This window comes from Haliotis asinina, chromosome 13 (assembly GCF_037392515.1).
Source record: "Haliotis asinina isolate JCU_RB_2024 chromosome 13, JCU_Hal_asi_v2, whole genome shotgun sequence".
Taxonomy (NCBI): domain Eukaryota; kingdom Metazoa; phylum Mollusca; class Gastropoda; order Lepetellida; family Haliotidae; genus Haliotis; species Haliotis asinina.
The window spans coordinates 17897844-17925240 of record NC_090292.1 but is presented as its reverse complement, the minus strand read 5'-3'; the positions used below and the strand labels follow the sequence as shown (position 1 = coordinate 17925240).

General features: G+C 42.5%; 2 protein-coding genes across 2 annotated transcripts; one reads left to right on the top strand and one right to left on the bottom strand.

Moving 5' to 3' along the window:
- Nucleotides 1-1129: 1129 nt before the first annotated feature.
- Nucleotides 1130-4036, bottom strand: LOC137260131 (uncharacterized). Its single transcript, XM_067797832.1, has 2 exons — nt 3951-4036; nt 1130-1910 (listed from the first exon to the last, which is right to left on the bottom strand). The coding sequence occupies exon 2, from the start codon at nt 1898-1900 to the stop codon at nt 1481-1483; it is 420 nt and encodes a 139-aa protein (XP_067653933.1). The 5' UTR covers nt 1901-1910; nt 3951-4036; the 3' UTR covers nt 1130-1480.
- Nucleotides 4037-10342: 6306 nt separating this feature from the next.
- On the top strand, nt 10343-26202 carry LOC137260476 (MAM and LDL-receptor class A domain-containing protein 1-like). The gene is made up of 15 exons (XM_067798142.1): nt 10343-10584; nt 12193-12288; nt 12429-12480; nt 13077-13112; nt 13620-14018; nt 14392-14655; nt 16143-16271; nt 17073-17230; nt 18183-18378; nt 18893-19033; nt 19637-19794; nt 20545-20740; nt 21466-21606; nt 22373-22527; nt 25956-26202. Exons 1-15 carry the CDS (start codon nt 10390-10392, stop codon nt 26154-26156), a joined length of 2517 nt encoding a protein of 838 aa, XP_067654243.1. The 5' UTR covers nt 10343-10389; the 3' UTR covers nt 26157-26202.
- The last annotated feature ends 1195 nt before the right edge of the window (nt 26203-27397 follow it).

Here is a 27397-nt window from a genome sequence, read left to right as displayed (position 1 = left end):
ATATTTACACACTCGCGTGGTAACCTATATTTCTTTAATCGAGTCAGTTTTAGAAAGCAAATATTGCGTTACTGTACAAGTCAAACGGAAGTGTATTTGTATTTCTTTTTGTTTTCCTGTAACCTGTAATGGTATAGTCTAAATGAGGCAGGGCCCTTATTCTCGAGACGTTCGTAGCCCTAAGAATTCTTAACTTTGATCGTAGTCAATGTGTTAAGAATGGGCTTAAGAAGTTTATAGGGCCACGAATATAGCTAGCCTGGTCCGGGTATTTCACCACCCATTTAATCGAATCTCCTCTCCAAGCTTTCTAAAAATTATACATATTCATGTACACGATCATGTGCTTTTTAATCAGCGGACACAGCAGTAGTCTCCCTTGGTCCGGCAGCAACTCAGTACGTAGATAGGTCTACCTTTTCATCGCGTGCTACCATTTCACTGTTTCTTATTATTATTAATCACGCGAAACAACGTTTCAGGTACAGTGGTCCATGTACTGACAGTTTAAATCAAGGTATCTAGTTTACACTCTCATTCACACAAAAAAAGTGAGCTTCAGGGCAATAACAGGAAAGCAGTTCCAAAAAGGAGGATCGCAGAGGACTCGATTACGGGGACTGCCTAGCCCAACGCCCTTCCTCACCGACACACGTCCTGTTTTGCTGATCGCTAATGGCGCTGACGGATAAAATCAGGCATAATACTACAAATTTAGTCACTGATTGACTAATTCTTGTCTAACAAGGCACCGACTCTTCTGAGTAACAAACCCCAAGGATCTTCCACTGCCTATCGCATCATGGCCCCGTTTCTCAAAGCCACTGGATAGCTACGAGCGTCGTAAGTCTGTGTTAACGTGTCGGAGTCATGTTCAAACCCAGATGATCGTTTCAGCGCTACGACCGGACCAGGGGCCCGTTTCACAAAGCTCTCGTAAGCTTTCTCGTAACACTGGTACCTCTTATGTTATAGTAAAGGAGGTAGGGATGTTACGAGGAAATTTACGAGATCTTAAACCTACGAGAGCTCTGTGAAGGTCCCAGCAAGGTAAACTAATCTCTCCCTCCAACTTTCAGTTCAAGAATGGTCTTACTTCATACTAAAAATATTAGAATAAGATGCAAGATGAACCAAAAACATTTTATTTATTTCAGAAGCAATCAAGAAAAGATTGTCTGGAAGGCAGACTGTATTTCACAACTGACTGAAACTATTCTGTCTGGGAATTATACAACGATATACCTGGATACAATGTGCTGTAATATCGAACACATCGTCAGCACATGGATTCTAATCACATACACAACGCTTTTGGGCAGTTATTGATGAAATATGTATCATTCACAGTTTATCACATTAACGATTGAGGTATTAGATAATTATCTATACATTCTAACGCTTTCTCTTATGGCATGTTGATTAAGTCCGGGGAATGAGTGATTGAGTGAGTTGTGTTCAGTACCGCTTTGGTCGCCATCTACGTACACACCAGCCAGAAGAAGTCGTTGGCGATGTGCTCTTGGCCTCCATATGGGTACCAGCAAGTATTGCCTCTGGCCTTACCAGGAACCAGGCCTTGGGGACATTTAGCCAAGGCAGCGTAGTAGTCGTTGTTGTCGCTTTGTTTGCCGAGGCATACGGCACCTGGTGGACAGTTGCCTCTGTTCTGGACCGTTACAATTCTTCCGTGTGGTGCCGTGAGCCAAGAGAAGTCCTTAGTGGTGTGCTCCCTGCCGTCGTAGGAGTACCAGCAGGTGTCTCCCCTAGCCTTGCCCCCGACCCAGCCGTGTTGGGTGTTGGCGACTGCCGTCCACAGTTTGCCCGCATCATTCTGGTGGCCCAGACACACAGCAGTGTCGGGAAATCTATGCTGGCTGCCAACGTAACAGTAGCTCATCCTCACCGATCTGAAAGTACAGCAGATAGAATATGTGAATGACGCTGGGGAAATATGAGTGAGATTGGTTTTTACGCCACATTCAACAATATTCCAGCAATATTCTAGGAATATCAAGGCGGGGAAAAGCCAGGAATGGGCTCCACGAATGGTACCTTTGAGGGGAATCGAACCCGTGTCCTCGGCGTGACGAACGATCGCTTTAACCACTAGGCTACTCCTCCACTCCAACAGCTGAGAGAAAGGGGGAGGGGAAAAACAGATTTTCGTACCTCCCATTATGCATAAAGAAGCTAGAATGCGTAAGTATGTCCCAACATTACGCATCTATGCTACCCTGCCGCCCAGACTGGGAAATACGAGAAAACACAGTTTCAGTATTGTCGACCATTATGCTTGTCCCGCTTTGCAGTCAATATTCAAGCAATATGACAACACTCTCCAAACAATCTAGCTTGGGTCGGACAATCCACTGATTTACGTGTTGAGCATTCTAAGTTTCCTGTTCTTTCTCTCGTTACTTTAAATATTGTCTCGTAGTTCCAATTATTTTCTCGCCATTCTCATTCAAAACAACTCAAATAAAAAAAAAATCCCGTTAGTTTGACAATCTTCTCGGTATTTAGATTCCCTCGATTACTTTTTCGAAACATCGAGTTTTAAATATAAAATTGAAATTCCGATGGCACTTTTAGCGTTTACGTATCGACATATTATTTGGAATAAAGACGATACGTGAGTTGAGTTGGGTTTCAGATCACATCACTGATGGCATCAGCATTATTCCGGAAATAAAGTGTCGAGTTCAAGCCTCACTTAAAATACAAAATATGTATTAAAAAATAAATAAATGTAATACCCAACGATTTGTATAAATAGACTTGTACCTCCGAAAAAACAATCGACATAAAGAGAGAAAACGTAAAACAACGAAAACCTAATCCAACCAATGAGAGACCGCCTCCGTGATGTAGTGGTTAGAGCGTCCGCCCGGAAAGCGGAAGGTCACGGGTTTTATCTTCGGCCGTGTTCTACCATGTTAAAATATGGTATTTGTAGTTTCCTGTCTGGCACTCGGGTAAAACAACAAGGACTGGTCGGCTCGAGAATTCCTTTGAGTGGAGCATTCAGGCTTATCTGCACCAGGTATCTTAATTAGTGAGATGGCACTTTAAAGGCCGCTTTAAAAAAACAAAAACAGACACGCATACACACTCGTGCTAGTCGTCATACGAGCCTAATATTCTCAAGTAGCAAAACCAAATCTCATTTCACCTCACCTCTCCTCGAATCAGTGAGCTAACAAATCGAAATTTCAAGAGTTTGAAATAATATGAAAATAAATGACGTTAATAGAAAACCTTGGAACCTGGAAAAAGTACACAAACAATTGAAATCTCCACTGCTCGACGTCAAACTTTCGCTATCAAAAGTCTCCGTTAGTACGTGTTATAGCGTGGGCCTTCCTCCTTGGCTTCTCATATAACACGACTGCGTGGAATAACAACACACGGCCGCCGCTAGTGTGCTATTTATAGCACAATCTCATTACAACGCCGACAGGGCGTGTTCATTCATTTTGTTGAGGTCTTTCGTGTTTATATCTCAAAACACACATGTACTTACATGTACATACAATAACGTGCTGTGCTGATCCCTACTTATTGTTATCACGAAGCACAGTGGCAAAACGAAAGCGCCCACAAAGAAAAGCTCCAAGGTTTCCACGAAGCGTTACGCGCTGTAGTTCCGCTTTTGCTTTGTCACATATATTCGCATTATTCTGTTATGCCTTGAGATAAGTCAACCACAACGTCACGTTTACAACAAAGAAACATCAACAATCATACTAATTAACACTAATATTGACACCATTCAACTACAACAATATCAGATTTCACAGTATAAGCGGACAGCGTCCACTTCATGGGAAACGAAGATGAAATACAATCGTTTTGCAACTGCTCAAACGCTGATGTCGACATGATTTCGTCTCTTGGCTGTTCACAGGGAAAGGTCACATGTATATAGGTTGTGATATGATTCTTACCGGTCTGTTACCTCTGGATTTATAAGAAGGCGTTGCTTGTTGTGTAGGCTTACACTATGGGCAGCCAAGTCGTGTACACTTATCCCCTACTGAAGTACTTCCTGTCATGTGCAATGGGACCCACTTACGTTATCTGCTAAGTACTTCAGGCACGTACACGCAATGGAAGTATTTCAACAATAGAAAACAACGATACGTGCAGAGGAACTAACAACAAGCAGAACTATTTCGTCTGATTTGGGGACAAATAAAAATACAGTGCATTCTGTTCAACTCGGACACTGTATTTATCGGATTGCTGTATAAACCAGACTGAACTTACCATCTGGACGTAATCCTTCTTTGTTGCCATAATGAGAAAGCTCTCTATACCGGACTCATTGTTTTCGGATTTCGGACCCAAAGGTAGAAGGTAGTTACACGTAAAAAAAAAAACATTGCTGAATAATACGGAATGAGTAGAAAGTCCGCTTGGTCAATAAACAACCCGTTGACTGGTTTGTGTATATTGTCCAGCGGTGAACACTTATATAGTTACCTTTGATCCGTCAAATCCGGATTTTGTGCAATCCGGCTTTCTCTACATTTTCCGGACTACTCTCCGAGTCCCAGGAATGCAATTGTTTATTATTATCATTGCTTCCCTGCTTGGTGTTGTACAAAGAACCTTTGCGCTAAGACTACCATAAGTCTATGCTAAGGTATGGGAGCTACGGGCACCTTAGTGCTAAGACTACCATAAGTCTATATTAAGGTATAGGAGCTACGGGCACCATAGCGCTAAGACTACCATAAGTCTATATTAAGGTATGGGAGCCACGGGCACCTCAACGCTAAGACTACCATAAGTCTATATTAAGGTATGGGAGCCACGGGCACCTTAGCGCTAAGACTACCATAAGTCTATATTAAGGTATAGGAGCTACGGGCACCTTAGCGCTAAGACTACCATAAGTCTATACTAAGGTATGGGAGCTACGGGCACCTTAGCGCTGCACCTTAGCGCTAAGACTACCATAAGTCTATATTAAGGTATGGGAGCTACAGGCACCTTAGCGCTAAGACTACCATAAGTCTATATTAAGGTATGGGAGCTACGGGCACCTTAGCGCTAAGACTACCATAAGTCTATATTAAGGTATGGAGCTACGGGCACCTTAGCGCTGCACCTTAGCGCTAAGACTACCATAAGTCTATATTAAGGTATAGGAGCTACGGGCACCTTAGCGCTAAGACTACCATAAGTCTATATTAAGGTATGGGAGCTACGGGTACCTTAGCGCTAAGACTACCATAAGTCTATATTAAGGTATGGGAGCTACGGGCACCTTAGCGCTAAGACTACCATAAGTCTATATTAAGGTATGGGAGCTACGGGCACCTTTCAATGTACCCCGTTGCCAATAGCAACTCATTAGGTACTTCGTGGTAGTAATTCACTAACTCGAATAACACTGACACACGTATGATGTACGGAAATTACCGATGTTTTGCGAATGCAAATCGAGGAAAGGGAGAATCCTAAATCTGTGTTTTTCTTGTAAGTAAAACCTAGCAATTGCTTCAGTGAATACTGTACATTACAGGAACTGAAGTACATGGTAATTGTTATGTGTGAGCTTCTAACATGTGTAAAGTCTAAATGTAGATACTGAAACTAGATTCATGAAAAATATCTGAACGACATACACAATATACATCATAATAGTGATAGTGTAATCAGAAGGATAGGGCGATTGTGTTTACTCTTGTTCAACCCATGTACCCTTCGTGACCAGTGAACAATTTATAGTGTCCCCTCCGCCATGTCAGCGAATGGTCCATGTTTCGTGTTTGCCGTGGCTGTATATGGTTCTCCAGAACCGTCTTGTTGGTGGCCAAGGCTTATGGCATTGTTAGGATAATCCTAGACGTTGCCGAGAAACCCGTAGCTCATCCTTCACGGATCTGGAAGCGTATAGTGGTAAGTGTTAAAAATGACAGTTTAGTATTCTGACACTACACACCCGACCGTAAACGTTCGTATTTCTGTACCTTAGCAGACCCGTGAAGGTCCCGGGGTAGAATAGGCCTTCAGCAACCCATGCTTGCCATAAAAGGCGACTCAGCTTGTCGTAAGAGGCGACTAACGGGATCAGGTGGTCAGGTTCGCTGACTTGGTTGACACATGTCATCGGTTATCAACTGCGCAGATCAATGCTCATGCTGTTGATCACTGGATTGTTTGGTCCAGACTCGATTATTTACAGGCCGCCGGCATATAGCTGGAATATTGCTGAGTGAGGCGTAAAACTAAACTCATCCACTCACCCACCCATCTGTACCTTAGCGAATGACGTAGTGCCACTAGCAATGTGGATAGGACCCCAGGGTTACAACTGGTCCATGATCGGACTCGGGTGATTGTTCTTGTGTCATCTTGCACCAACTGAATGGATGGTTGTTCATATACTCGTCAAAAACGTCATAGATAATCGAAAATATCTTAAAAAGTTCAAAATTAACTTCTCATTGACTGACTTCGGCTTATGTATGCAAAACTGATGTTGTTTGAATCTCTTGGGACCAAATTTCCTGTTCGAGTCATCATGTGTATTTATGAGCCGAATTCGCGTAACCGGAAATCAACTGATGACAACTATAACAGGAAGTGGTCGTGACCGACAGGTACCTCGAGCTATGTGTAATATTCGAGACGCCAGCATTCGACTCATCAGGATTTGATTGTTTTAGGCATTCGTTTTTACTAATATTTTTATAACAGTATTGAATGAGTGAGTGAGTTTAGTTTAGTTTTACGCCGCACTCAGCAATATTCCAGCTATATGGCGGTGGTCTGTAAATAATCGAGTCTGGACCAGACAATCCAGTGATCAACAACATGAGCATCGATCTGCGCAATTGAGTGAGTGAGTGAGTTTAGTTTTACGCCGCACTCAGCAATATTCCAGCTATATGGCATTTAGTACTGAATGAATAATGAATATAATACAACGATACTCATGGTGTGTGAGATGTGAAATTTCAAAGTTGACATTTGTGGAAGAGTGGATAAGTCCTTGCAGGTTGTAGAACTGGACAAGTAGTGACGGATGAAACGATGGCAATCGTAACTACTCGCCTCTTTCCGTAACCTTTCCGGAATGACCCGAGTAGTTACGAATGGAAACGATGGCTGGGCACTGATCAAGGGAAGTTACTCTGAATTCTCAGTGAGATGAACAACCGGCTACAAATACAGACTTGTTTTCAGTATTTGCATTTACAATTCCGCTGCAGTCTGTAAAACACAAAGTGTATTTGCAGCATTGATTTAGGTTTGATATCGATTCTGATGTACAAGAAACGACGTATGTCTTGGGCAGCTCGGTTATTATCATCTATCTGTGAAGGGAGGGCCCAGTTTATCACGCGTCACCTGTTTTCGACACACTCTACCCACAGATGGTTTGAAACTTAGGATGCTAGTTGGTTATGAGAATCCCATTTGTGGTGTTGCTCACTCACTCACTCACTCATTCACTCACTCACTCCGTGAAGGTCCCGGGGTAGAATAGGCCTTCAGCAACCCATGCTTGCCATAAAAGGCGACCGTGCTTGTCGTAAGAGGCGACTAACGGGATCGGGCAGTCAAGCTCGCTGACTTGGTTGACACATGTCATCGGTTCCCATTTGCGCAGATCGATGCTCATGTCGTTGATCATTGGAATGTCTGGTCCAGACTCGATTATTTACAGACCGCCGAAAAATAGCTGGAATATTGCTGAGTGCGGCGTAAAACTAAACTCACTCACTCACTCTGTGTTCGGTATGATTACCCGAGGGCTTGAGATAGAGTGCCCGAGTTTGAGTGCGTGAATGAGAGTGCTTGGTTTGCTGGCTGCTGGGAGAGAGCGTAACTGGATGCTGAACGCAGCTCAGCCATTTATTGATTTCTCGCCGGCTATATCGGATCCATACTGAACGTTAACATATTCACTGGCAATGCGGACTGACAAATTGTGCACAGTGAAACCGTGTCTTTCGGGAAGACATCATTCTGACTGACACCGATCAATAAATATACAGAGGTTCATACCCTTCAAGATCCGGATTAGAATTTGTTACCAGACGTACCCTTTCATTACACACAATCCTGGATTATATCAACTACAGAATCAATCCTGAAAGACCAGTTTTTACAACCGTGGACTAGTGAAATGACTAATTTATCAAAAAGACAATATCATAAGGTTTTTAAAAACTTACCTTCACTTGGCAAATACTAACTGCTATCAGAAAATCTATGGAAACCTAGTCTACATTTAAAACAAAAATCAAATCATATGCCAATAGAAAGCTGGAGGTGGACGGAAAGAAAAGAAAGAGTATGTAGCTTTTGTAAATTACACTTAACTGGGGATGAATTCCGTTACATCTTCATATGTTCGTATCAACAACGCATCACTCACCTAGAAAACGGTGCTTGTTTCTTCCCTAACCTCTCTCTCTCTCTCTCTCTACACACACACACACAAACACACACACACACACACACACACACACACATATATATATATATAATATATATATATATATATATATATATATATATATATATATATATATATATATATATATATATATATATATATATATAAAATAAACAACTAATGTCAACATCTAAAACTTCAACAATCACTTATCAAGACTGTCCAAATGTAATCATTTGATTCAGTAATCATTGTGTCACCTTCTTGCATACTTTGTATATTCTGCATTTTTTCTCCAACCTATGCATGCAGTATGAAGCGACTAACGGGATCAGGTGATCAGGCCAGCTGACTTGGTTGACGCATGTTATCGTATCCAAATTGCGTAGTTTGATGCTCATGTTGTTGGTCACTGGATTGTCTGGTCCAGACTAGATTATTTATAGACCGCCGCCATATATGTTGATCACTTGGTTGTCTGGATTGTCACGAGATCGACTTGGTTCACACCTGTCATCGTGCCCCAATGACGTCGACTGAAGGACATAATGTTAATCACTGGACTGCCTGGTCCAGACTCGATTATTCACAGACCGCCGCGTTATAGATGTGATATTGCGCGGCGTTAAACAAATATAGTGATGGTGACGATGATGTTGTTGGTGGTACTGGTGTTGACGATAGCGATATCGCTGGTGGTGGTGATGGTGGCCTGGATGGTCATTCGGTAGTGAGTTCATTTTTTTATGGTCAATATTTCAGCCCTATTGTGACTTAAATAAAAAAACGTTATAAATTAACAATTAACTCAATTAAATTATAAAACACCTGCCGACGACGGACAGTAAGATTACAAGATTATCAATGGATTAAATTTAAGACTAGTGAAAAATCTAAAATATTTTAGCTATAAATGACAATACAATATAAAAATAAGACAGACTATAGGTTACAACCAACCGAAAATAGATCACCATACTGGGGACCAGGTACTTATGTTGCTGGTGATGTTGGTGGTGATATTGGTGGCGATGTTAGTGGTGATGTTGGTGGTGATAATGGTGGTGATATTGGTGGTGATGTTGGTGGTGATGTTGGTGGTGATGATGGCGATACTGAAATGAGCTTCAGCCAACAACAGATGCTTGTTCTGTTCATTCCATTGAAACATTCGGAAAAAGAGACATGCTGTCCAAAATGTGCAACTGCTTAGCGCACTACATCTTGTCATTTACGTATGCTGAATATACTCTGTAAAAGTGCAATTTCTCGCCTTTGAATGGTGGATGCATTAAGTGGCCTTAAGCACTGTTCTTTCGTCCTGGGGTTTGGGAGGGACATTCAGTAAATCCTGGCAATGGGTGGTGAGAGTCAGAATTGCACATATGGGCACACAGCATGTTTTGTACCCGGAAGTAACAATACAGACTTTCTGATTTGCTCAAAACTGACGCATGCGCCACATATGACAGGTGTTTTAAAGTCACACACACACACACACACACACACACACACACACACACACACACACACACACACACACACACACACACACACACACACACACACACACACACACACACACACACACACACACACACACACACACACACACACACACACACACACACACACACACGTTCCAAATGTATCCATTGCCTATACTTAGAGCATGTTATATACTTCGGGTGTTTGAAGTTTTCTTCGGAAATGGAGGGATTACAGATTGTTATCTCGACCCACAAAACCCAACATTTACATCGAAGGGTTGAAATAATTGGGTAAAACAAGTACATTTTCTCTTAATGCAAAACGGCACAGTTCCCATATGTACGGCTCGCTATGTGTGCCAGCTAGCACCTTAATGTACGTCCAAAACATTCACATTCGGACTGAAATGATTGTCATCTAATCACAAGAGAGTGACCTGGGAATCTAAGGCAACTGATAAGACAAGTCATACGACAATGACGGAGTCCACGGGAAGAACGTCTCGGGCATTGTTTGTCGTCGCGGCAGTGCTGTTCGTGGTTCACAATGTTGTGTTTGTTGTGTTCACAGTCCGTCAGTTCAACGAGGAAAAGCTACTCCGAGAGCAGTACCAGCAACAGCAGGACAGATTACAGCTCCTGAAAACAAGGTGCCCTCGTCACCAAACCAAGGTACTGATAGGAGTATGTAATCAGTTATCTGGGACGTGGTGGTGTAATGCTCCCCGTATATTCTCCGACAGGTGCTTGTTGGTAAACATGTGAATATGATACCCGTGAAGATCCGGGTTGGAACTTGTCCCGAGGAAACCATGCTTGTGGGAAAGGGCGACTATCAGGACCCGGTGATTTGGACTTGGCCAAATGTCAATCCCTGTATTGTCTGGGCCCGAATCGATTATGTACATTCCGCCGTTATATACGCCTCCATAAGAGTAGATTAATACCGACTTTACATCGGCCTTCAAAAACTCCAGAGCTCCATTTACACATACCACCGCGAACGTCTTTCCAGTATTGCTTGGTCCAATGGGTGGTGGGACGCCATCACAAAACATGATTAAATCTGGGTGCTGCGTTATTCAAACAAACGAAAACAAACGATAAATGACAAAACATTCTTCAAGGGCTGTTCTGTGGGATTGAAGTCCAAACCCGCCAGAAATAAACTGACCGCCAAAAGAAAGTACACGAGGTTTTCAAGAGGTCAACATCATTGACCCAGACTACCGTCACGCCACCCGTCCTGGAGTTGCTGTCTATTCCGTCGTGGGTTAGTGCGTTTCCGCACGCGTCTGTCAAGTGCATCCCACATGTGCTCGATCGACATGTCTGGTTATTGTGTTGGCCAATGATGAACGTTATTACTCTCGCCGTTACCAAAGAAGAACAACTCGGGCCCAACGCAGTCTGTGACGTCTGTGTTCAGGGGTCAACACCTGTCCTCTGTAGGTTTTAACACCTGCTACCCCAAGACGTCTAGCCACCGTGTATCGACTGTCACGGTGATCAGGGGGATTCGGCGCTGATGACGTCACCATCAGGAAACGGTTTCTCAGGTCTAATGTCCTCCTCACATGCAGGCAGGTGTTACTCAGGGGTAACCCCTCCCCTCTTGCTTGGTATACTTTCTTTTGCCGGTCAGTTTATACTGCCAGTCACATCCTCGAGCATTCAACAGGAGTATTGCTGGCAGCGGCGCTGATCAACATTCAAACATTTACAACTTAAAGATTGAATTAAACTAAGTGAGTACCTGGTTTACCGCCAAAGGACATGCTTACCTCGAGAGCACCCGGCGTCGTCAGCTACGTGACCATTTGTGCTAATATAAATTAGTTTCAGTGGATAATCGAGACAGGTTGATTGTTGCTTGTGACTTCTAAGATCTGTATCACATTGTAGATACCAAGGGACGTAACTCTAGGATGAATTGGATCAATGTCAGAATTATCACATACCAAGGGATACAAATCTTGTTTAAGATGGATTTACGAATATCAGAACGACCAGATACCATTGGACTTGACTCATGCCTGAACATTAGATTTATATCGGAATTGTCAGATACCAAGGGACGTAACTCTTGTTTGAATTGGATTTATAGAAGGACTATCGGATGCCATGGGCCGTAACTCCTGCCAGAACTGGATTTATATCAAGGCTAAACAGCTATCCCGCTCATGTACAGTGTCTTGACTGGACATAGTAAATTTATATACATTTTGTGCTGAATATTCCTTCCTTCATAACATGTTTGATGTGCTTGTGTTCCAAAAGAGGGAGACGCTGACGGGCAGGGTGGAGGCGACAGAGGAACACCCGATCAGCAAGCGGCAGACAGATGCACTTCTTGAAAGGCTGATTACAGAACAGGTGTGTTGAAGCTGAACAGGTGTGTTGAAGCTGAACAGGTGTGTTGAAGCTTCAAACTAATATGTATCACATTTCATGATAACAACCTGTCAAAAGTTTTGTCAAAACCAAACCTCAACAAACCAAAATCATGTTTCCAGGAACTGATCCTGGAGAAGCACTGCAGTAATGGGACAGGGTTTTGTGTCCAAGGTAAGCTTCAGGATAAAGACAATATGCAGATTCTTTGACAGGTTCTTGTACTGTTGTCAAGAAAAAAATGTTAGACGGCTCTAACACGGCTTCACAAACGCGAGATCACCTCTTCCACTCACGTTCAAGAAATTCAGTGACCGAAGTAAAACGATGCGTCAGTCAACTCACTCACTCACTCTAACGGTCGCACTCACGAAATAAAAGAAGCTGTTATCCATAAAGATTTTGTGTTTACAGAAAGAATAAAATCTTGAATATTTATAACCCACATAATAAAATGTTGAATATTTATGACCCACATAATAAAATGTTGAATATTTATGATTCACATAATAAAATGTTGAATATTTATAACCCACATGATAAAATATGAATATTTATGACCCACATAATAAAATGTTGAATATTTATGACCCACATAATAAAATGTTGAATATTTATGACCCACATAATAAAATGTTGAATATTTATGACCCACATAATAAAATGTTGAATATTTATAACCCACATAATAAAATGTTGAATATTTATGACCCACATAATAAAATGTTTGATGTTCATAACCCACATCATTCATTATCTTTTACCTACAGGGGAGAAAGGAGACACCGGACAAATGGGAGATACGGGTAAAACATTAACAATTATATGTCTTCACAGTTTACCTGTAAGTGGAGAACAAGTGTACACGCACACACTCAAAACTTATGAGCATATTAAAGTGTAAATATTAGTTTTGGGGTCTTGGATTTTCGGAGTACTGACTGACTGGCTGACTGAGTGTGGTTTTACGCCGTTGTATGCAATATTCCAGCCATATCACGGCGGGGGACACCACAAATGGGCTTCACACATTGTACCCATGTGGGAAATCGAACCTGGGTCTTCGGCGTGATGAGCAAAGGCTTTTCGGAGTAGAACAGGCAGCAGGGTTCCGATCCACGAGGGGTCCGTAACGTCACGAACTATCTTTACTCAGCGATATCATGGACTTGTGAACTTGTCCCTGGCTATCAATATTAATTCGATTTGGGGTAGCGTGGTCAGATTTGGTGGTCAGCTGACTGCGTGTCATGATTATCCAGTAGTGCATGTAGATCATTGCTCAATCACAACATTTCCTGTTCCCAAACCAGGACCAAAAGGACTTCCTGGAACTGTTGGTCAGCAAGGCGAAATGGGAGATAATGGCACCCAGGGAATTCAGGGGCTACCAGGGGTGAAAGGTCAAGCTGGAGAGTCCGGTGAACCAGGCTTGAAGGGTGAACCAGGGTTTGACGGCGTCAAGGGAGACAAAGGTCTTCCTGGAGAACGGGGCGTCCAAGGAGACCGGGGTGTGAAGGGAACACCCGGGTTGAAGGGAGCCAAAGGTATAAAAGGTGATGCAGGCATGACCGGTGACCCCGGGGTTAAAGGTGAACCAGGAGGTGTAGGGGTCAAAGGTGAAGTCGGATTGCCAGGGGTCAAAGGTTCCAAAGGAGAGCAAGGATTGCCCGGTAAATCCCCGTACCTGGATCCTAACTGCACGTGCGTTGGTAAGTATCCCGACTGCATTTGCCATATGTTACTGGGTTCTGTATGTATGGCTTAATATACAGAAATGAGTCCGTTCGTCCGTCACACTTTGTCGCCAAAACTATTCGTGAGACAGCTTAACCAAACTTGGTATACATGTCAACCAAGTTATCTATCTATCTATCTATCTATCTATCTATCTATCTATCTATCTATCTATCTATCTATCTATCTATCTATCTATTTATGCTGTTTCCATGGGGATGAGGATGAGGATTTTGCTGTTTCTATGAGGATATCACCCTGATACATATGACAATTCACTCACTAAACCAATCTCTCTTACTAACCCACTCATAAAATAAACCTAAACAGATTCTTTCTCTATTGCAGTGCAACCATACATAATCGGTCCCACCACTGAGACGATTGTAGGTGGGGACACAGGAGTCGTTATATTGAACTGCACCGTTGGAGGAGACCCACCGTCGACGATCACGTGGATGAAACCCGGATCAACGTTACCGACAAACGCCACCCAGCGAGGCAACCTCCTCATCATACCCGTTTCCAAGGCAACAGATGCTGGGGAGTATAAATGCCGGGCGGACAACGGGGTAGGCCAAGCTGAGAAGACATTCAAGGTCAATTTCCTCGGTTCGTTATCAAAGTCTTATTTGTTGTCTAAGGTGTTGGTTTTTCTTTAACAATACATGTAAAGTACTGAAGACTGCACAAAGCTTTGTTCCTGCTACATCACGGCGATCTGTATATAACCGGACCTAGATCAGACAACCCGGTGATTATCATCGAAATAATACTCACTTTTTACAATGCTTTAATTTACCAGCTAGCCATCAGGACCTGCCGCAATTTGAAGCCCTGACTACACTGTTCACAGTTTCACATTGTTTCTTACACGATCAAGCGAAGCTATGGCACACAGATGAATTTTTGTTTATTAGATTAATGTTGACAATCGTCAAAGAGTTGAAGTACCAGGAAGTGAAACTGTCAGCTGTCGTAGATGATTCCCGAACGTTAATAAAGAAAAAGGGGGAAATATTCCATCTGGAAAATAATTGGTAGATAATTTACTGAAGGCCATAAGGCCCTATACATATTTGAAACTGCCGGTCTGTAAACCAAGTCAGCGAGCTCGGTCACCCGATCCCGTAAGTGGCCTCTTACGACAAGCACAGTCGCCTTTTGTGGCAAGCATGGGTTGCTGAAGCCCTATTCTACCCAGGGAGCGATACGCAGAAGGCTCATTGTGTGGATTGCTGAAGATCATTTCTGGAAGACCCAAGAAATTAACAAAGCATACAATCAAAAAACATTCTCCAAGTATTGATGATGTTTTTAGGGTTGTTTGGATTATAGTGAGTGAGTTTAGTTTTTCGCTGCACTCAGCAATACTCTGGACCACACAACAGCATGAGCGTCGATCTGCGCAACTGGGATCCGATGACATGTGTCCGCCATGTGAGCGAGTCTGATCACCCGATCCACAGTCGCCTCTTACGACGAGTATGGGTTACTGAAGATCAATTGTAACCCGGATCTTCACGGTGAATATATAGTGTATAACACAACTTACAGTAATCCAATTGAATGTGTTGGGGAGTGAGCTGGATCAGACACCCTTGACATATAAACAATAACGTTACATCACTGAAACGTCTCTTCTTAGTGTGTCACTTCTAAAAGACATTCAGGAACCACGTAAAAGATACAGGATCCGCGCACTTGTGAGAATAGCAGAACTGGAACTGATAGAGTCCTGTTTCCTACGATAGCAGGCCATCAACGGAATAAACACTAGAGTCGTTGTTGTAATTTAGAGGCTGTGGTAAGGCTGAGACTACTTTAGACGAGGGCACACAGTTTCACCGCACGGCTCCTCCACCCCACCTCTGCATCCATAAATGTTGAACAAAGATGGCGGCACATTCCTTACATTCGTTGTGGTGTTATTATTATAACATCAATACTGTATCATGTCGGACTGATTTGTTCTCGTTGTGTGGTGGATTGTCAATGTTTGTCCTGACGTAACCGTCTTCTGGCAGTAACAAAGAACGCCAGGAGGGGTTAGTGGTAGGCAGTCAACGTGTTAAACATATTACCTCCCTTTGTTGCAGCTCTGAGCTGTGACTTCGAAAGGGACTTCTGTTCGTGGAGTCAGAGTCAGACCGACAACACTGACTGGATCTATCACACAGGAGGCACCCCAACCGCTTCCACGGGACCAAGCTCAGATCACACAACCGGTATGGAATACGTGTAATAACAAGACATAATTATAGCTTCGTAACGTAATGAGGTCAAGGTCACGGGGCCAAGCTGAGATCATACAATCGATATGAAATACGTGTGATAAGACGACATAATTATAACCCCGTGACATAATGACGTCAAGGTCACGGGGCAAATTCAGATCAAACACATGTAGAAAGCGTGAGTGAGTGAGTGAGTGAGTGAGTGAGTACATTTTACGCGGCTTTTAGCAATATGCCAGCAACATCACGGCGGGGGACACCAGATGTTGGGAATCGAACCCGTGTCTTCGGCGTAATGAGCGCACGCTTGAACCTCACGTGTAATAAGAAGGCACAATCATAACTCTGTAAAGTAAGCAGGTCAAGATCATGGGTTCAAATGCAGCTCGTACAACCGGTATTAAGTCTATTAAGTTTATTTCTATTAGCATCATCGGGTCAAGGAAAAACTGCCTCCCAGAAGCAGTGTTTGCACTAGTTTAATTTACCACCCGGCCATCAGGGCACGCTGCTACATGCAGGCCTCAAAATCTATAGGCCCAAATTGAAATCTGCAGGCACATTTGGTTAAAGTCAAACTGAAAAATAAATAAATAAATAAAAAATAAATAAAGTAAAAAATTGAAAAAGGAAACAAACCCGAAACAAAATTGAATACATTGTACTACATTGTACATTGTGCAGCTTCACACTGTTTCTACAAAATGAAAGCCTGGCACACAGAGGAATAAATAGTTACAGTTATTTCGAACGTTGCCCAGAAGGTCATGGTCGAAGTATTTTCCATTGTAGGTCATGGTTACTATATCTACCTGGAAACCAGTTCAGGCAGCATCAACGACAAGGCAGAACTCGTGTCTCCGTTCCTAGGAGGAAATACAGTCACGTGCGTCCAACTGTGGTACCACATGTTTGGTCCTGACATCAACTCTCTGACAGTGTACACGGAGGTGCGTGTCGCAGTGTGCCAGCTCAGTGTATTCAGCCTGTACATTCTGTAAACAGTGAAATCCAAAGATTGATATTATGAGCAGAGAACACGCCGTCATGAACTACGTAAACGCGAACCGATCAGCCTCCCAACCTTTCACACCCCCTTTACCTTCATATTATGTCATGACTCCATGTGTAAACTTTTAATATTTTGGAGAAAATAGAGAGCTTATGAAGAGAGACGGCGGGATAGCCTCATGGTTAAAGGGTTCTTGGGACCCGGTACCCGTGAAGGTCCCTTAGTAGGATAGGCCTTCAGCAACCCATGCTTGCCATAAAAGGCGACTATGTTTGTCGTAAGAGGCGACTAACGGCATCAGGTGGTAAGGCTCGCTGACTTGGTTGACACATGTCATCGGTTCCCAAGTGCGAAGATCGATGCTCATGTTGTTGATCACTGGATTGTCTACAGACCGCCGTCGTAGAGCTGGAATATTGCTGAGTACGGCGTAAAACTAAACTCACTCACTCACTCACTCACTCTTGGGACCCGGGTTCCCAAACCCGAACGTTTACGATTTGTGGAACCCATTTCTGGTGTGATATTGCTGGAATGTTGTTAAAAGCGGGATAAAACTAAACACACTCACTGATGAAGAACATCTACATGTGTGAAAATGGCGACAGTGGGTTCATATTTTCGTCAGAGTGAGTGAGTTGAGTTTCACTTCACTTTGCGCAATATTTCAGCAATATCACGGCGGGGGCTAACAGATATTGTACCCATGTAGGGAATCGAGCCGGTTCTTCGGAGGAACAAACCAACGCTTTAACCACTGGGCTACCCTACCGCCCACTTTTGGACACGTTAAAAGTGGAACATAAGTCTTCCAATCCCACTGACCACAAATTCAGTCGCTTCACAATGTCTCTTGATAAATCGTCGACAAGCGTTTGGTCTTTCCTCAGCTTAAAGATGGTTCCCGCACTCCAGTATGGCGCGAGGATGGTGACCAGGGGAACCAGTGGAACCACATGGCAGTGACAATACCCGCCACCTCACAACCTTACAAGCTGGTTCTGGAGGCCAAGCGAGGGAAGTCCATTGAGGGAGATATCGCATTGGATGACATTGAAGTTACCCACGGGGCTTGTCCGATGACAGGTGGGTGCGCTAACCAGTGTCCAGGAGTTTCTAACTATATGTTGATGAAGTATATCCTCCAGTTAAATGCGACTCAAAGTGACGGGAAACTTTAATCACTCACTGCCCAAGATGGTCCAGCGTAGAACTGGTCACAGGCAACCCGTGAGAGGCGACCAAGAGGGTCGAGCGGTCAGCTTGCTGACTTTTGGTTGACACGTCATCGTATCCCAAATACGTAGGCCAATGCTCATGTTGTTGATCACTGGTTTGTCTTGCCCAGACTCCATTGCTTTCAACAAACAAACAAAATGAAAAGTAAGCCCGCATGGTAAGGTTTGGTATTAAAATGCAGTCACTTGTGGTAGACAAAGTTAGGAATTCCTTTTGTAAAGACGTAACTATAGCAACTATGTTAGAGGTCACATCATATGGACCTGTGTAGGATTCTAAGTGTATATTGGTGAAGAAATATTTATGACAAATATTATGTATCTTACAAGTGTATAAACATGTCCTCCTTGCGTGATTTTAGCCTTGGACCTTAATTGCGACTTCGAGTCTGACTTATGCCTTTGGAAACAAGCAAAGGATGACGAGAAAGACTTGATGCTGAACAGCGGACCCACATCAAGCACCCAGACCGGACCGCCGGCTGACCATACCCTTAAAGATGGTGAGGTCGAGATAGCGAAAACATGACAACACCCCCATCTTTCATTGCCCCTCCAATTTTTTGTTTGTTAAATTGTGATAAAAATGTATTTACAACGTTTTTGGAAACAATTATTTGTCGCAGGTTTTACCCAATAATTGGATGTTAATAGAATATTTTTTTTCTTTTTAAAAAAATATGTTTCAGATATGTGCTTCCATATGGAAGTAACAATTGCAGACTGAGTGTAAATACAACTGAATTATTTATCATATAGTGTTATTGGTTTTGGCTCAAGAATCAAGCAACCCTTTCAAAGCAGATATGAATCTGTATTTCATGTAGCAGTCGCTTGGGGACCCTGGAGGATTAATACTGTTATTTAGCGACCGGCTAAAGGAGATGATGCTCATGATGTCAGTCACTTGATTGTCTGGTCCGGTCTGGATTAAAGACCACCTCTTGCACCGCTAGGAATCAATCAAACACACAGACATTACATCGATGTATGGAGATTGAAAGTACACCCTGCTTAGTGACATCTCCATAAAAATGATGACATCCAGTTTATTGAGCACACATCCACTGTATGTCTGTACACACGTGTATTTTCTTTGACAACAGCAAGCGGCCATTACTTCTACCTGGAGGCATCTATCGGGAGAACAGGAGATACGGCCAGGATTGTCTCCCCCTTGCTCACCAACAAGGGCGCCATGTGTTTGAGCTTGTGGTACCATATGTGGGGCTCCGGGATAGGATCTCTCAACATTTATGTCCAGGTGCAGTATACGAGTATTAGGAAGAGGTGTAAACAATATACGATAAATACATTTGGAGAATAAACAACATCATTGACCATGGACATTACAGAGGTATATACCACAGGCGCGCGTGTCATTGCGCGGATTAAAGTTTTGTTTTTAGTGTGAAAATTTTGAGATGACCCCCGACTTGAGGCGTGTCTAGTCGGGGGTCATCTCAAAATGTTCATGTTAAAAAATAATCTTCGCAATGACACGAGCGCCTGTGGTATATTGATCGGAAAGGTAGTCAAGAGATTAATGTGTTTCCAAGTCACACTGAAGAACCAGGTACAATGTGTGATGTCCTTTTCTAGTACCACCCGGTGTCATATTGCTGGAATATTGAAAAAAAAGCGTAAAACCATACAGGGTGAATGGGTAAGTGAGTGAGTTACTATAGTTTTACGCCGCCTTTAGCAATATTCCAGAGGAGGGCACCAGAAATGGGTTTGACACATTGTTCCTATGTGGGAAATCAAACCCCGGTCTTCTTGAAGGGCTTTAACGCGCTAGCCACTAGGCTACCCCCACCGCCCCTGGGTGAGTGAGTGAGTGAGTTGAGTTGAGTTAAACGCCGCTCTGTATTTTCAGACACATTACTGCGAGTCAAAGCTATGCGGGATGAAAAACAAAGGTAACCATATTGACTGTAGACCAACGCTGACTGACTCATATTCTAAAAGCGGCGTAAAACTAAAATCACTCATTCACTATGACTTGTTACAGAAAGCAGGAGAAGCCAAGAAACTCATTTGGACGCACAGCGGTAGTCAAGGCAACGAGTGGAAGCTGGCAACGTTCACCGTTCCAGCCTCCGCCGAGCAATACTACATCGTCATAGAAATGGTAAAGGGCAGCAACCCCTACGGTGACATTGCCATCGACGACATCACAGGCACGACAAAAGCGTGCCCTCCACCAGGTCGGGGTTTTATTTTCCAGGTGTTATGTTATGACAGAACCGTTATTACTTCATGTTCTGAAGACCGCTCTCATGTCCAGCTGTACACGGACTGTAGCGTTAGACAACACCTAGCAGCACACAAATGACGGCAAGTAATGACGTTATTGATGGCGAGTATGAACTGTCCTAACTGCCAAATGGACGTCACTAAACCCTACAACAGCTATCAGCTAACATGGCTGTTCCAAGCTGTCAGGGGACATTACGTGTAGACTCTACACGTGCTTCGCCAGTTACCACTTGTCTTTTTGTGCCGCAAATGGGTGATTGTGTTTATTGTTTATTCTTCAACGCCACTCTCAGCATTACTTCCGCTATGTGAGTATCTGTCTATCTCAAAATAGGCGAGTCTGGACCAGACGATCAAGTGATTTGCATCATGGGCATCGATCTGCGCAATTGGGAACCGATGACATCTGTCAACCAGGTCAGCGAGCCTGACCACCCGATCCCGTTAGTCGCCTCTAACGACAAGGATGTATTAACGAAGACTTGTAGCAGTCAGTCACATGATGGCTCACAGCTCACTGCGACATTCAATCCTCGAGTGATGCATATATCGAATGTATACCACTCGGGGAAAACCCATGCTGGTTGCTGCCCATCGTTGCTAATTGGTTTCGCTCACCAGTGACAGATTTTGGAAACATGGCGCCTAATGAACGACTCATGATTTGTTTCAGCCAATGGCCTTGACTGTGACTTCGAGAACCAGTTGTGCAGGTGGACGCAAGGGACAAATGATGATTTTGATTGGACGATCAAATCCGGTCCTCCAACCCGAGGCTATAAAGGTCCACAGATGGACCACACGCTTCAGACAGGTACAGAATATTTTCCCCGAATGTCACACAGACAGCCATCGGCATTTACAAAGGTTTAAACATTTTACTTTATAAAAAACGCTGGCTGAAAAAACGCTGGGATGAACAGTGACTACTGAAATACTAACTTGGGAACATCCAAAAGTACATTTCTCCAGATTTAGGGTCCCGATCAAAATATTCGTGGCGCTACGAATTTCGTAAGCTAAGGAGTTACGTACGAACACTTTGTGGATTGGGGCACAGGGTCCCGTTTCACAAAGCTCTCGTAAGCCTGAGATCTCGTAACTTTTATCGTGGAATTCGTACTGCCTTTACTTTACGAGAAAGGTTACGAGATCTTTGGCCTACGAGACCTTTGTGAAACTGGGCCCAGGGCCTAGAATTTCGAAGTTCCCTTAGCACTAAGATAGTCGTAAGTACTATACATTAACATTAACTTACGACTATCTTAGCGCTAAGGGAGCTTCGAAAATCTAGGCTCATTTCCTTACTATGTGTCTTCTCTCATCGCGATTAGATTTCTGTAATATTCTGGTTGGAGGTCTCAACAAAGCCCAGCTTTACAACTACACAATGTCGTGAATAAACTACTCACATTGTGTCTGAAATATTTAAATCCGATGCCGTAACTCCATTTCTCAAATCCCTTCACTTGCTTTCTGTTGCATCTCGTATTGACTGCAATATTCATTAGCGTTGTGTCTCGAAGGAATTGTTATGTAAGGGTTACATTATATAGAGGTGTGACGTTCTACACTTGCAGACAGTGGTCATTACATTTACCTTGATCCTAAGTTCGCCAGTGCAGAAACTGCATGGCTTGTGTCTCCGCTGTTGTCTGCCAACACCATCTACTGCCTCGACTTCTGGTACTACATGGACGGTCAAAACATCGGCAGCCTACGTATCCGGAGAATGGTATGGGAAACATTAGGATATCACTGCTCTGTTATTTTTACTTTTTATAATTGATTCAAAATAACAGAAAACCAGAAATACCAGAAAACTTGGATCTAGGGCTGTTGTGCCCGTGACACGATCGCAGATTAGTAATCAGTTGATGTTGAGCAATATTGGCCACGGGGAGTCCTTGGATGGGTGACTATGTTTGGTAACTTGACTCCTGAATGTTCTAGGAATTCAGTCCTGCCCCACAACGAAGTACATGTAAAACATGTGGTCTCAGCCTAGACAAGGGATATTCTCAAATTTGCCCCTGTTCACCAAACAGTAAATGGATACCCGATGGGATGAAATGGTCATGTCACTGTTAACCTTCCAGCACCTCACAGGCAGCTTGTGTTTTAGGGCACAATGATCCATTGTACGGAGTAATAATGTTAATTATTTGAGCAGACACCTTATAGAATAAACTTAACCCCCTGGATGCCACAGGGACATATATGTCCCTCCTCTACACCACTCACTTTGAAGTCCAATGAAATTCAAAATATACCACACACATATAAATACTTCACAGTTTTGAATTGTGTTGAAAATTTCCCGTTTCTTGATACCATCCACTATTATCTCAGACTAAGCTAAAGTGCTTAAAATTGCCTTTCAAAATAGGCGTCAATTCGTAAATGTCGTCAATTTTCAAACTGTACAAAATCAAGATTCACAGCGTTATTTGCAGTATGTCTTGAAATGTGAAAATCGGATAATTACTGGAAGTAATGAATTTCAAAAATAGCATATTAATGATCACTGATATCAAGTTTTCATGTAACCCGGAATGATAATTCTGAAACGTCACCGATGTACCCAGAATCGGTTGGGATGTTTTCGAAAATACACTTACACGAACGCCGAAGTGCGCTTTGCGCCATATTGGATAGGGTTTACAAAATCACATTTCGAGAAGGCCGGTATTGAGACGCCTATTACATCATGACGCCATGACTGATGCAAAATCACGCAGAACGACAGCGGTACTTATATCGGCATTCCTAGCTTCTTCCGTCATTTATAATGTGAATGATAAAAAACATACAACAATACACAGATAGTCAGAATAATTCTGATTACTTACATCTCACATTTAAAAGATCCCTGACTCAAGGAAAAAATCTTCGCAAAATCCTGTGTACCATTGTCACCGAAGCGGCCATCATCGGTAGTGATGTCACACGTCAACATTGTTGCACATATTAGGCAATTTCTTTGGGGTGAAGGTCGGTTGAACGAGAGTCACCACAATGCCCATACCATTCCGATTTCACTTTCAGTATTGTCATGTATATTTTGCGCATCGTTCAGATATTTTTTCATGAAATTGATTTCAGTATCTACATGTATCCATGCTCAACACCATATCATATGTGGATATAAGGTATCCGTTTTTATTCTTTGAAAGCTTTTGATTGTTTGAATAATATTTACATGGGAAATTGACTCAGTAAGTGTACTATACCACATTTTAAGCCTCTACACAAGTGTTGGAACATCACACGTAGCCATTACTGCAAAATGTGCTTTAGTTCCCGTGTATATTCAATACGTCGAGACAAATATTGCAGTTTCATATGAACAGGTTAATAAACAGCGATTTAATTCCAACTTGTAAGTAAAACTGACAATATTAATGGAAACGATTTGTACTTTTTATGAAATGTAGGGGCACACATATTTAAAGGAATTGTCTTGTTCATTGTATTGGTTTATGTTGTTTTTATGGACAAAACAATTATGAATATTGATTGACACCAAGCCTTACGTCCATATTCTAATACTTCTGTACTGAAAAAAGCGATCTCTTTGTACCTTTCATTGCATACTTATGAAGTGAAATGATTTCATAATCATAAGAAGAAAAGTCTATTTCCTAGATAATATTCAATGAATATTCAGGTGTTGTGAAATTTTGATTTACGCTTAACTGATGCTAGACAGGTGCACGTGTTGCTCACAATAAGATATGTAGTAAAACCGTGTAATTGTTGATATATTCAGGACACTATTTCAGTGGTAACACCATTCATTTTATATTTTGGCTAAAAAGTGTTGAATTCTGACACAGAAGCCGAGATGTTTTACACATTGAGTGCAAATTAGGTTAGATATAGACTAATCAGCAACCAGAGTCGTCTTTTTCCGACGTCACAAAATGTACAAAACATGCCGTGACGTCAACTAAAATGTCGCATTATTTTCAGTTATTTCATTACATTTGAAGATGTGGCTGTTACTCCGTCAATAATGATGCAAAATTAATACAAATATACATCTACACAAACAGAAGAATATGGGAATCTAAGGACTAACTTATGTATCGGATAAGGACATCCAAATCGCTATTACTTGCTTTTTGATGTAGTACACTGGCATCGTTTCTTACAAATTATGAAACTACAAAAAGGAATCTTATCACATTGGTGAACTTTGTATTGGAATAGTATGGTTAAAAACGGAGAAATTTACTGTTTTTCAACACACACACAAGTTTTGGACAACTTTTAGCAGTGTCTATTTCTCAAACCCCTGAGGTAGCCGCAGTTATATTTATACCAACGGATAGGAAATTAAATATTCTACATTTGTGTGCAATTTTATAGGTCTATGCAGATCCATTACTACGCGAGCGCAAATCTCGCACAACGTTCACTTTTCAAACCTGACGAAAATGTGCGCCTGAAAAAAACACTCGGCATCCAGGGGGTTAACAAGGTCTTGTACCATTGCGATAGCTGCATTAACATTGTGACGTCATAACTGCGAACCTTATGACGTCATACGTCTAGCGGTATGACACTAGTTTTTGCCGTAAAATATTACTGGGTGAAAGAAATTCCATATGTCGTTTATAGCTGTGGAAATTATACGAACAGAGAACTAACACCAGTGATGACATCAGGTGTTCGTCTTCGACCTAAGGATAATTATGTCCTGCCCTTACAATAACGCACTATTTCAGAGAGTGAGTAAGTGTTGTTTTACGCCGCTTTTGGCAATATTTAACCAATATCTCGGCGGGGGACATGCCCCTCACGCTTCACGAACGCCTTACCCAATTAAGTACCCCACTCTGCCCAATTTGCATGAAAAAGTAAGTACTATTGCCTGATGCTATGCAGTGAGTGAGTTTGGTTTTACACCGCCTTTAGCAATATTCCCGCAATATCACGGCGGGGGACACCAGAAATTGGCTTCACATATTGTACCCATGTGAGGAATCGAAACGTCTCTTCGGCGTGATGAGAGAACGTTTTAATCACTAAGCTACCCAACCTTTTCCCAGTTTTCATGGAAAGGAAAGCACTTATGGGTTGTTGCCCCTTGTGCCCCTGCAAAATAACGTAATGGCATATCAGACTGACCTATGGTATAACTCCCTATCTCTTCAGGTGTTCAACGTTCCAGTCGACACGGTGGACGAGATGGACGCTGATGCCGGAGTGGGCTGGCACCACACCAGACTGAACATCGCTAGCTACTGGACACAGTACAACCTCAACGTCGAGGGCGTCAGAGGAACGGCCTTCAACTCCTACATCGCCATTGACGATGTAAAAATCATAAAGGGCGTTTGTAATAAAAATCTGTAACTGTCACTGCGATATTTGCATATACACCACCCGTGCAACAATGGAAGCTCAAGGCGTTCTGTGATTATTTAAATGGGTTCTTTTGAGATACATGATTCACAGATACTCCCCATCCCCTGTAGACAATTAATTACACTCCCAAACACCCAGATATCCTGGCACAGACACACTCCAAGAAGCGCGCACACAGGGAGGGAGAGAAAGAGAGAGAGAGAGAGAGAGCGAGAGAGAGAGAGAGAGAGAGAGAGAGAGAGAGACTGACAGAGACTGAAGGGCGGAGGGACGTCGCTTTAAGAGCATCCCAGTAATATCGTGGCGGGGGACACCATGAAATGGGTTCCTTTTTATTAGATAAACTCCGTTTTCCCAATCCAAGTGACTCGATGGACGTAATAACTTGAGACTACTACCACGTCATCAAAACATTTTTACATGCACTAAGTTACACAATAAATTAAAACCTCTACAGATATTTTTCAGTCATGTTTTTGCCTGTTCGCTCAGTTGGGATTGGAGTTGACAGACAGCGTAACAAACATGATAGGCTTAACTTGGTAATTCCTTGTCAGCTTTCCGTGAGGGTACTGTCTGTAATTGTTAAACAAATTCACAAACATGTCAGTGAATGAAATCACTTATATTCACCTCAACAGCCCGTTCCTCTGTCTACTGATTACGCCGAAACTAATTGATATTCTGGGGTTTGATGCAAGCTGAAGTTGCAGTGATAAGTACCTAGTTGCAGTACTAGTATCAGTAGATAGTACTGAAGTTGCAGTGATAAGTACCTAGCTTGCACTCTGTGATGGTTGACAATATCAATATATAAATCATAGTTTATTTATTTATTTATTTATTTATTTATTTATTTATTTATTTATTTATTTATTTGTCAAATTGCATTCAACATAGCATGCAGGTAGCATTTGCACTATCGGTATGTGGCAATATTGGCACTGTGCACATGTACACTGGTCCAAACCTTCCCTGCACATACATAACATCAAGGGTTTGAATAAAGTCCAAAGATGCACTTCTTTGAATTTCAAACGACAAAGCCCTCAGTCCTTAAATATAACCGAAATTTATTTTTTGTCCTTAAAGGTTCTTGAAGGTCAGTATAGAAGTTCGAACACGCGGAACACCGAGAACACGTAGGGCAACATTGACACATTTGGTCAGAATAATCTAGGTGTTAGCTCGCTGCTTTATCGTGTGGCCACAGGTGGCATCTTTCCTGG